The sequence below is a fragment of the Falco cherrug genome, chromosome 5 (genome assembly GCF_023634085.1).
Source record: "Falco cherrug isolate bFalChe1 chromosome 5, bFalChe1.pri, whole genome shotgun sequence".
In the NCBI taxonomy this organism is placed as follows: Eukaryota; Metazoa; Chordata; class Aves; order Falconiformes; family Falconidae; genus Falco; species Falco cherrug.
The window spans coordinates 73,064,219-73,076,371 of record NC_073701.1 but is presented as its reverse complement, the minus strand read 5'-3'; the positions used below and the strand labels follow the sequence as shown (position 1 = coordinate 73,076,371).

Below are 12,153 nucleotides of genomic sequence, written 5' to 3'. Positions count from 1 at the left end.
TTACCTAAGGCAAATATAAGGAAGCAATGTTTTACAATTTATAATACCATTTTCAAAAAGCAAATGTGAAAAGCCCATTCCAGCATATGAAACTTAATTTCGTTTTCAGAACATTTGTGTGTGTCAGCAAATTGAGAGAAAGAGTTCACAAAACAAGAAAGATGGACAACCTTGCACAAAGACCAGTTCTAAAAATCTAAAACTCAAACAGCTTACCAATTTGAGCTATAAATAGAAGGAACTGGGAAGAAGGTGGCACACAGAACAAAACACACACACAACTTAAGGACTGTCAGACTCCTCCAGGTTACTGTGTGTGTACGTGCAGAATTTAAGAATTGGGGAATTACCCAGAATTTTATTAATTCAAATTCTGACAGGACTAGACAGCTAATAAGAACTTAGGCATTTAGGTATGGAATAAGCAGGAGGTATGAGGATTTGAGTTTTATACTAAATTTAAATTTGTGTTTAGACAGATTATACACAAGCAACATATCTACCTTCAAAATGGGGACAACAAGCTTCTCCCATTTTATAGAGGTGCTCTATGGAAGAACACATAGAGATTCTGAAGCTCCTGTGCTGTGTTGGTAAACAACTGGACTTGACAATTTAGCTAGATATACAAAATTGTTCAATATATGAGATAATCTTGCACTTGAAAATTAATTTCCTAGATATTGGCACAGAGATGCATTTAAGAAACACTTCTTTCTCAGCACTTGGAAAACATCACTATACAGTAAGCAGTGAAAAATGGTGACCCCAACCAGAGTACTAATATATCCCAAAAGCATTGAAACCGAACACTTGGAAATAAAAGAGAGATGAAATTAGCATTTTAAATGTTATTTTTTCTGCAACATCTCATTGTATTTATTTCATGAGCATCTAGCATGACAAAACAAACAGGATTTGATGCTATGCTATGAAATAGTCTTCCTGTAAACTAGCCTAAGGCAGTTTCTCTGTCTGTGCTAGCAGTTGTGCTAATGATATGGTAACAGCTTCAGAATAATCCCTTTCACCCTCAGAAACACAATCAATCCTGTATAAAGAGAAGAGAAAGGTTCTTTGAGTTCTGCCTTAGCCTGTTGTAGGCAAGAGACAAGACAATTGTGTGTAGTGGACTCATTATTCTGTCACTGATAACAGCATCACTTAAGAACATCAGGAGCACAGGCAGTACGCCTCGTCACAAAGAAAAAAAAAAAAAGCGCCTTTCCATTAGCTAGGACACATCAAATATCAAATTAAGGCTAATGATGATCTAAATACAGTAAAATAAACATCTATTTTAATTAATTACTGTGATCCAGTAATGGGATTCTTCAACAGGTGGAACAGATCCTGGCTGCATTCATTGACCTCATAGTCATAATTGTCTCAAGATATAATTGTCAGAGACCCTAGATTCTGCAGGACATAAAGATAACATGGTGCAATTGCATTTTCACTGACTTTAACCATAAGATTACCTGTCTATTCTCCAAGCTATTCTTTTTAAAAATAGAAGGCACAAATATCTCACTCGCAAATATTCAACTGATTATTTATACATAACAGAAAAAAAAAGCAAAAGTAAAATTTAACTTTTCACTTTTCCAGAAGACATCTTTTGTTCCTCTTACTGTAAGAAATACTAGTTACATATTTCAGCCCCAGTCTCTTCCCCCTCATACTAGTTTTATGCCAGAATAATTTCACACTCCTTGAGTTACTTCTAATACACAGAAGTTGCATCTATGTAAGAAAGCAAGTTTTAGTTATTCAGAGTATTTTAAAAAGGCAATATGTGGCATAGGACAGCTCTTCAGGAGACTTAAGTTACCTGGGTAATACCTAGCGAGGCCTGTTGCGCTACCAAAAACCTGCCATAATAAAGTGGGGTCTTCCTCTCTGTTCCGCTTGAACACATCATCCAAAGCAGCAGTCCAGTTGAGTTCATTTAACACTATCGTAGCTGTCAAAGACAAAACATAACTCGAATTACAAAGTTACATCTTGACACAAGCAGCAATGACTATGAAAAGGAAATTGAACTGTGGCAGAAAGTGATAACATTTCATTTAACTAATTCACACAGTAAATTTAAAGCAGCACACCCTTCCATAGGAATTTTCTTCATGTTTCTTCAAATTCCTCACGCTCTCTTCTTCCTGTTGCATTATGTGTATGCAATGACTGTTGGCTTATTTGCTTAGCCAATATTTTCTACAAATACTTCATTTCTGACACGTCACTCTAGTTGCACTTCCCAGTTATAGGAAAACAAATGCAAGCATATAAAGCTGATGTTCACTGATTATAACACACTGCAATAAGAACAACTAGAATGCTGTCAACAAAGATAGGTATGCACCTCTTATAAAGATAACAAAGATGTCCCTTTCCAAATGGAAACTCTAAGAGGATTATATGGGAAAAGTACAATGATGAGTTATGTGGATTATAATTTTAAGGTAGGACTGCATGCACAACAGTATTCATTATCGCATGCTTACAAGATTTTAATGATCATAGATGTGATCACTTACAGAAAGATCACCAATAAGACCGTTAATATTTTGAGCTGGGTCAGTTCCACAAAGAAGATAAAATACAAGAAAATTCGTATTTCAGCTAAACACTATGTGGCCAATTATACAGAAATTTACACTCACAAAATTGTCCTGGACCAATGCTTTTTTTAATCAATAAAATATATTATAAAATCAGTCAAATAAATAATACATTAACATGTCCTATGCCTTTTTGAAAAGCTGGGAAACTTACTCTAAAACTGATGAACACTCCTACACTAATAGTCAATTGACTACAGTCAATAGTCAATTAATTTTTTTTGTGATACAGAATACTTTATAACTTATGATAAATCATGCTTTTCACTTCATTTAATCATCCATGAATATCTCATTAATTTAAAAAAAATCTTAAGAATGTTACAAAGTATCAAGTATTCAGTTAATTAGAAAACGCAAGGACTTTTTGTTGGTTTGGTCGCTAATTCTTTCTTTTGTGTCAACTAATGGCATTGTAAGTAATGTTTCTAGAACTGAAACACCTAGATTAGCAATCCAGGAGTGGAACGGGAACTCGAGGGGAAAAAACATTTGAAAACAGCTAAAGATGTAGGTAGAAATCCTACAAAAGTTAACACTGTAATACAGATTCTGCTTACACTATAGTATTGCACATGGAAAGAAAATTCAGCTGCTCTTGAAAAGGGGCAAGTCAAGCTGAAATAGAAACAGTTCATGTTTAAGGCACCTGAGTGGCATCACAGTAAAAACTGGTATGTAAGTCTACATTCTAGCCCTCTGCTACCCTGAGAGAAAGAAACAATAAAAATAAGGACAGATGGAAAGTTAACATTTGCCAACCCATTTCCAAAGTGAGGTTATTAACAGTTACTAGAGAAATGAGATCACAACATTAAATTTTATAGGCTTGTTTTTAAAGGTTAAGGAGAAAGTTGCTACACCATGTGTTTTGCAGAAAGGTTTACCTGGCATTTTTAAAGTAGTTTCAAGATGATATTACTCTCTCAAGTTACAGCTTTTTATAGAAATATCAAATAAAATTTCCAACTCTTGAGATTCCCTGTAAGCAATAAGCTTGTACTATATACCTTCTCTTTGTTAAGTACATAATTATAAATACATACATGTTTACTTAAGAAAGAGTAATAATTCCCTGATGAACCATAAGTTAATTATAATTTTAAAATGGTTACTGTTCAATTATCTCTTTTAGATCTTGTTTGAACTACTGTGTAATTAAGCATTGTGTACAGACTTTCTAAACTTGACTTTGCGTCGAATCTTACTTCCAGAAGTAGCTCCATGAAGTCATTAGAAGCTCTGTCATTTACTTAAACAAGTTTCTTTTCAGCTTGATTTTTTTGGGGTGTGGTTTTTTTTGGGTTTTGGTTTTTTTTTGGGGGGGGGGTGATTTTTTTTTTTGGTTTTATGTTACCATTTCTCATCTGATGTATAGAGTACTTGGACCAGTGGAAGTTTATGGTGGCATTCAGAGCACTGGACCTTAGGACACTTACACATGGGAGTCAATAACCCTTATCTTTTTGCCAGCTGACAAAGCATTTAGGTTTCAGGGTCATCTATGAATTCCCAAGTCCCATAACAATATGAACTAACACATTTCTTTGGCCTTGTGACCTGACTTAAAATTGCTGCAGCCTCTTCCCCAGATCTGTTGGTGACCTCAGCACCCTAGTCAGGCCACCGATACCCCTATTCAGAAAAAATCAAGAAAAAAAAATTATGTTAATCGTGCTCATAAATACTTTTCTAAATTGGTGACTGTGCACCCTGTGTAAAAAAACTCTTCACGCATGAAATTTCATACAATATTCTGACTTAAAATTTCTGCAGCCTCTACCCCCAGATCCGTTGGTGACCTCAGCAGCCTGGTCAGGCCACCAATACTGCTATTCAGAAAAATCAAGAAAAAAATATTTTTAAGTTAATCGTGCTCATAAATGCTTTTCTAAATTGGTGGCTGTGCACCCTGTGAAAAAAACTCTACAGGCATGAAATTTCATACAATATTCCTAAAGAAAGGATTTCCTTCAGACTGTAAACTTACTAATGAATAAACTATATTCAATGAAGATAAACATCTTACTATACATTTACAAATAATGTTGCAGAGTGTCCACATAACATCACTCAAACATGTATAGGAGTTATATATACATATATGAACTTATATGTTTACACACACCTCAGCACATGCACAGTCATACATATATGTTTGTCTAAAATACATATACCAAAAAAAGGGGAAACTAAGGAGACAATCTAAAAATAGTAAAATAGTTAAGTAGCAAAGTACTGAATTAATATACTGAAACTGATAATTTCAGCATTTTATTAGAATTGTTGAAATTAGGCTATAAAGTAAGAAAAATAGCTTACTAGGTATTATTTTTAATATTTGTGGTGAAGTGATGCTTTATAGTCAGACTCAAGAGTTTTATAATCTTATTTACATCCCATTTTCCCCTTCCTCCTCCTCCATAACTTTCTCCCAGAGAGAGATACGACACTCTAAAAAATTCCAAGAACTTGCAGCAAGGGAAAAAAACCCCAACCCAATAATACATGAGGTTGAAATTAAAAAAATAAACAACGTGGAATCATGATGAGCAACCAGAACAGAGCATCTTAATAGAAGCAAAACAAAATAAATCTGGGAAAAGGCTACTAACAGTAGGTAACATATCCGTTATATACTAAAAAACGTATCTTCCCACACTCCAGAAATTCATAATTAAGTGTACAAGTCTCATTTCAGAAATAAACTTTAACAGCACACATATAAGGTTCAACATACATCACCTTCCTTTCATTCACTTTCTGATTATGACAACTGCAATTTGTGCTTGGAACAGACACACAGAGTTTATTTGTTGGACCGATATGTAAATAGTTGATTGTACAATCATTAAAACGATTCTTCCTGGAGCAGTTTGCTATTTGCAATTCAAACTTACTCCCTTCACTCAGGGGTTTTTGTCTGCTTTTTTCCATTCTGTCTACAAGTACACTTGATGTAGAATGCACCCACATTTGTGTTAACTAATCCATTAATCAGTAAATAAGGGAAAGGGTGCAGGGAATTTTAGCTTTAATCATTTATTTCTCTAAGTGTTTTTCCACAACTTATATACACTCTTTTGCTTCTGCTGAGGAATACACCCTGGACTTCAAAAGACAAACTGTAAATCAAGTTCCCTACTTTTTTTTTTTTTTTTTTTTTTTTTTAATGTAATACCTCTGGTAATAGGCAATTTCAAACCAATACCTCTAGGTTCTGGTTTAAAGCCTACAGCAATGGATTTGAAACTCACTGACCAAAAAAAACCAAGCAAAAATGCTCATAAACAGCAACAAAACTATTTTTCAAATGGTTACTGCTAAAATATTATGATTCTCAATTTGCACATAAAAATCAATGCAGTGCTATTTTCACTAGCTCATAGTAGAGACAATAGCACCTCTCAGAATACCCTAATTTGAGAGATATGTATTTATATTGATTTCATTAATATAGTAAGAATTTGATTGTTACTATAAAAATTATGCATTTTTCTAAAAGAAAATGTTTAAAGGTGTTATAGCCACAGCTACTGAGATGCTGTATATCCTAGAAACACTTGCCTCTCCTTTTATTAACAACCATATGTGAAAGAGCTTTTGACTGATAATTGGCAGAAAATCTAGTTGGAGACAACTCTTCAATAAGCTTATTTCCAATTCTGCTAAAAGAAGTCTTTGAAGATTAGCACTTCAAAGTACTTCAGCTGCTACCTTTTACTTGATATGGGCAAGATGAAAAAATAAAATTTATCATCCCACAATAGGAAACATCATTCTTTCTGGCTAATTCCACTGAACTCCATCCATCTTTTCCTCTTTTCCCTCTTTACGACATGAGGTTTAGGAGCCTTGACAAGGAATGGACTCAATTTTCCTCTGCAAATGCAATCAATAAAAAATAGAGAGCACTACCATGCCCTCTTTAAAAGAACTGGAATACACTTCTGATGATTTATTCAATATATAGGCCCTGGCCTGCATACAAGGCAGAGCACAACTTTATTTGAAAAGCCTGAGAGCTATTTACTATAGCTGAAAATACGTGAACTGCTGTTCCCTGATGCAGCAGCTACACATACACTGGGGAGAACACAAGGGAGCTCCTCAGCGGTTCATTAATCTTCTAGTGTGTAGAATGTATTACCCTTCTATATCCTCTTAAATGAAGTGGACTCATTGATTTCTTTAAAGATAACACTGACTAGTTATTGTTATGAATGAAATATACATTTGAAATCAAATATTATGGTATTTGAAAGTGGGCACAGAGGGACAATACACTTGCAAGTGCGTGTTTTTATATGTATGTGTGCAGACACAGACACTTCCATCTGTAGCCATGCTAATGAGATATTATAGAAACTTCAATTATACCTATTGAAGGTATAAACTAGTCTTCTTCATGATTTATGTGTTTCATTATTTTTTTCAAGATTACATTCCTTCCAGCTTATGTTAAATTACATAGATTGTTATGCTTTCTCAGCTGTCGCTGGAAAGTTGTACTCCCATCTCATTTCACATTGGAATAAGAGGGATTTAGACTTTTGCACTGGCTTATAGATATGTATATGTATATGTATATAGGTCTATAAATATACACACACACACAGAGGTTTTCTACATAATTCCCAAATACAGTAATTTGAAGAACTATTCTGGTAGTAACTTGGAACTTCAACCCTTCAAATTATAAGCATGTTTTAAGTCTAGTTCTCTCATGCAAAGTTCAACATAAGCAAAAGGCCGGAGCAAAGGAACAATATAGTGGCTCCAAACTGAACACTGTCTCCAAGGCAACTGGTCTTCCGAGTGGAATCGGAAATCTGAATTTAGATACTTAGGGTTTCCACAGAAAACCACAGGAAAGCATCCAACTCTCAGTTATCCAAAACCACTTCACAGCTAATTAGAAAACAGCTAAAAAAGAGTAATAGGAAAATTCTGAGAGCTAGGGGAACTGGGAAGTGTTTTATCCAACTTCTCTACAGAGGTTAAGCAAATAAACCGGAGCACAGTGTGAGATACACATGTGGATCGTAGGAGTGTGTATCTACAAACTGTGTGACTTAAATATAGTTTGCACACATAGTACAGAGTACCAAATTTATCAATTAGGTACATACATTGTAATAACTTGTATTTAGTGTGAACACATCCACCAGCTGATTTGAAGGTGGTCTACGTATTTATTTATTTATCTACATACTTTGAAAGGTAAAGAATTACAAATGGGAAAAATATTACAAATTGAACCGGCTTCATTCATTTTTATCAAAACAAGGATTTACGAATGCAAAGGAAATGTATTCTTTTTATTCAAAGCATGAAAGAAAAAGACAAAAAAGTCTTAAAATTTAATATACAATAGGTATTATGTAGTAGTATTTCCAATTGGATAGGTCATAACTTTAAGTGATGCTCTGATAGACCTATATATATAAATTAGTTACAAAATCTTGCTTTGAAAGGAGCATTTGTATTTCTTATCATAACAGAATTTAAAATGAATGGATAATCAGAACTGTTTGGGTAATACACATTCAATGGTGCATGAAAAGCAAAGTATTAAAATACAATCTTTAGCATAAGGAACAACAATGAAATCAAATAATTTCAACATCTAAGACTGCTGAAAGAAAATTTAATATAGATATTTTACAGTCTTAATTAAAAGCATAAATGATAAAATGTCATGCACTTTTTTCTTTAAATGAACACATTCCCTACTCCCCATTAGATATCTGACATTATGTTCCAGACACTTCTATAAATAATTCTCTGAAGAAGTCACAGAAGTCTAGCATACTGTTGTGTCTGTGTCAAATCAAGTAAATTAATTGGCAATGCCATATGCTGTCTGCTGACTGGCTTAGCTGCCACACGCTGATTGCTAGAGAAGCACAGTAAAAGCTCATTAAAATAAGAAACGCCCAGGAGAAGGAAATAAGAATAAAAATGTCAAAAAGAGAAGATGGAATTAAGCTTCTATTATAGCTCAACAACAACAACAACAACAAAAAAGTTAATACAATACAGAGTCATAGACTCTTCAATAAACACTCATAACTTTTCAACAAGTTATTTAACCCTATAAAACACAAAACACACCCATATTATATACTGCAACCTATTGCTGATAAGATTATTTGCACATCTTACAAGTTGGGAAAAATGAACAAAGGATTTTGCCTTGCTTCCTCTAGTATCAAAATACACCTGCATGTATTCTAGAATGGGATAATACCCAATGTAAACAACCGTACAGTACTGGGAAGATGGCAAGAAGACAAAATATATGAAAGATACCATTGATTAGAGTGGTTCTGGAGGAATTTCAGATTTTGTAAAGTTATGTACAGTGTAAGAACATAAGTAAAAAACAAAACAAAATTAACTTATTAACATAATTACAGCACCTCCTGATCTTTTTTACTATTTAGTATGTTTTCACAGGTGACTTCAACATAGGCCCTCTAATTTGAAATAATTTCTTCTTTAAAAAAACAGATAAAGTATTATTTTTAAATGAGTATGCTGTATATGTGTAAATATCAGCCATTAAATATCAAGAAAACACCCACTTAGAAAGTAATGATGACTATATTAGACATATGAACCCTGGTCTTCCTTCACTTTGCTCTAATTTTTTGTTAACAGTTCAAAGGATATCATAGTGACACTCAAATTAAACTTCCTATAGACATATGCTTGATCTTTAATGAAGATATCTCTCTATGAAGAAAATTAATTAGGTGTTAACAAAAACAAACAAAACCAGTCAAAAGTCTGTCTAGAAATGCTGTTCCGGAATAATTTATTAAACTTTGTCTTCACTCTGCCAGGGCACCACCACTTCAATAACTTTCCAGTCAGTAAAACACCTTACAAGATCAGTAAATCCTAAGCAGCAGCTGGGTTAAGTGAAAAGGAAAACTAGAAACCGACCAACTCAGGCAAAAATGTTCTCTCTCCTACCTCATGCTTTCTGTATTTTTAAAATTATTTTGTTGATTCCCATTATAATTTATATTACTTATAATCTGAAAACTCAATTAATTCAGAAATGGATACTATCACATGTTAGTTTTATGTAAATCACCTATTAAAAAGTTGTTACAATTTTTCTTACAACACATACATTGTCAATCAACAGCAATTCATTCTGTCCTCTCCCCAGTCACACTAAATTGGAAAGCACAATCTCAGGGAAAAATAGAGATATGTTAATACAATAATAAAAGATCACTTGACACATTGTCAGGAATACTGTGTTTGTTTTGTCCATCATGCTGAAGAGATGAATTGCAAAGTGCTGGAAATGGCCACAAGATACGTGGTGAAGAACACAATCTGTCTTCTGAAAGGAGACAGTCGTTGAGTAATATAACCCAGAAAAAGGAGGAAAAGCCCACCCTGGAAAAGGTTATGTAAGTGTAAGGATGGCGCCAGCACAATAACAAACGGGTATAAAGTACTTAAGAATAAATTAGAACAGGTAATTACAAGGTCTCTTTAAGAGCAGAAGGGTCTTAGAATGGTCTACTGCTAGAAGACATGAGCAAGTAGCCCAGACCTGTTAAGCCAGAGCTTGAACAATTTATTAAAGGAATGACATGGACTAGCTGGATTAAGAATTGGGTTTGTCAAGCAAAAAGCTGCCCTATTCTGATATATCACCCTTTGTTACAGATAAAGAAAAGGTCCTTTTAGAAGCTGAGGTTAGTAACCGTAAACAATGCAGTTTTATGCAGTATTAAAGGCAGCACAAGGTTTTCTTATTGATTTTTATTTAATTAATATTAAATGTTTGCAAATAAACTATGGATCATTTTCTACTACATTATTATGTATCTATGTAGTTCAGACAGGCATGTTCTATATATTATAAAATCTGTATTTTACGTATAATATTAATAATTATATATTATAAAATTATTTTCTCTATATTCTATAGATCATATATGGAGAACATACATATATATCATAGACAATATTTCTTCCTGTGGTTTAGGGCATTTTAATAAATATTAAAATAGTACAGTGGATTTGGGTAATGAATTCTAATCTAATCCCCATATAAATGAAATATTAATGAATAGCAGGCTGGTTTAATCTATCTAAATATATCTGTGGCAACAGAAATCCAAGACACACCAAGTGTGAGGGGAATACAATGCACAAGTGGGAAACGTGAGAAAAATGATGATGAGACAAGGTCCGTTTCATCACCTGAGCTGGTACAGATGTGACAGCTTCTGCTCCTTGTTTAATATTGTAAACATCTCACGGATGAGTCTTGCAGACTAAAAATAATGAAACTTCCACAACCTTTCTTTTTGTTGTTTTTGGTGGCGGTGGTTTTTGCCAAAGGTTGCGCCAAAGAGAAAGAGGACAGATATCTTCTAAAACTCAGCTTCCCCAGGAAGAAGTGTTTCTCCAACAGATGAAACATCTGTCCCACATGTAACTGTGTTCTGCCTTCTCAGAAGCAGAACATTAAAATAAAACAGAAATTATCATTCTGTAGCCTGGCATCATCATAGATACACCCTGACTGTTAATTAAGCTTGGTTTGCTGTTTCCCAGGTTATATAAAAGGAATATGCTCTCTTTAAGATCAAAGGCCTATAGGGTACTTGAAAGGTGAAATCCCATAGCTTGCTGCCTGCACAGAGGTTCTCCTCTCTCTGAAGGTGCTGCTCTTTCTTGCTATAAACAAAGACTTTGCCTGTATCCTTACAAGAGGAAAAATATACCATTTTAATTTCATCTATAGCATCCGATCTATGAGGAATGAAACAGCAACCCCCACTTCTGCGCTTCTGAGATGCCAAGATGAATTCCACTCTTGGGGTGAATCCTGGCCCCCCTGAGGTTAATGGCAAAACTCCTCTACTGCACAGGGAACTGATTTCATCCTTCATCTTCAGAACACTGTAACCCTGCAGCGTTCAGCTGCTCTCTCTGTCCATAGTGTTTTGTTGGTCTGATGCAATAAGCAGATCACAGAATTAGGATCCAGGACTTACTACTTCAGACTTTTTAAGCAAATGAAAAAAACCCACCACCCTTAAAAATCATGTCATAAGAAAGACCCAAGGATCTTTATGAATGCAGTGAAATTAAGCTGCTTTGTAGTTTTTTCGTCTGTTTCTGTGCCATGAGTGCTCTCTTAGGTTTCATCTGAATTTTCTGTATTCACTGTTTTACTTACTCAGTATAGCAGTTCTTTGTTCTACAAGGTCCAAACAGAAATACATTTTTATAATTCCATGCTTGCTGAAGGTCTTCTTGTTCTTAATTTACTTTGTGATTACATAAAACCATAGGAAGAGGCAGTAAAGTTGCAGAAAAAAAAGTGGAAAGGGGTGAACAAAGAAATCTTACCGCCTTATATATACCTACCTTATTGTTTATGAAGAAATCTTACCACCTTATATATATGTAATGGTTTAAACTTTACTAAATTTTAGCTTCTTCAGCTTCCCATATTTAACGAAGGGCCATAAACATTCCTGAA

At 34.2% G+C, this 12,153-nt stretch overlaps 1 protein-coding gene across 12 annotated transcripts in view; it reads right to left on the bottom strand.

Moving 5' to 3' along the window:
- CACNA2D1 (calcium voltage-gated channel auxiliary subunit alpha2delta 1) overlaps positions 1-12,153 on the bottom strand; it is a 433,696-nt gene that overhangs the window by 133,863 nt on the left and 287,680 nt on the right. For all 12 annotated transcript variants that reach the window (XR_003561824.2, XM_027811464.2, XM_055712038.1 and 9 more), the window contains exon 7: positions 1,835-1,966. Coding sequence is in view for 11 of the 12 variants with exons in the window: in XM_027811464.2 (XP_027667265.1) it covers positions 1,835-1,966 (132 nt within the window). In the remaining variant the exon portion in view is untranslated. The remainder of the gene's footprint in view (positions 1-1,834; positions 1,967-12,153) is intronic.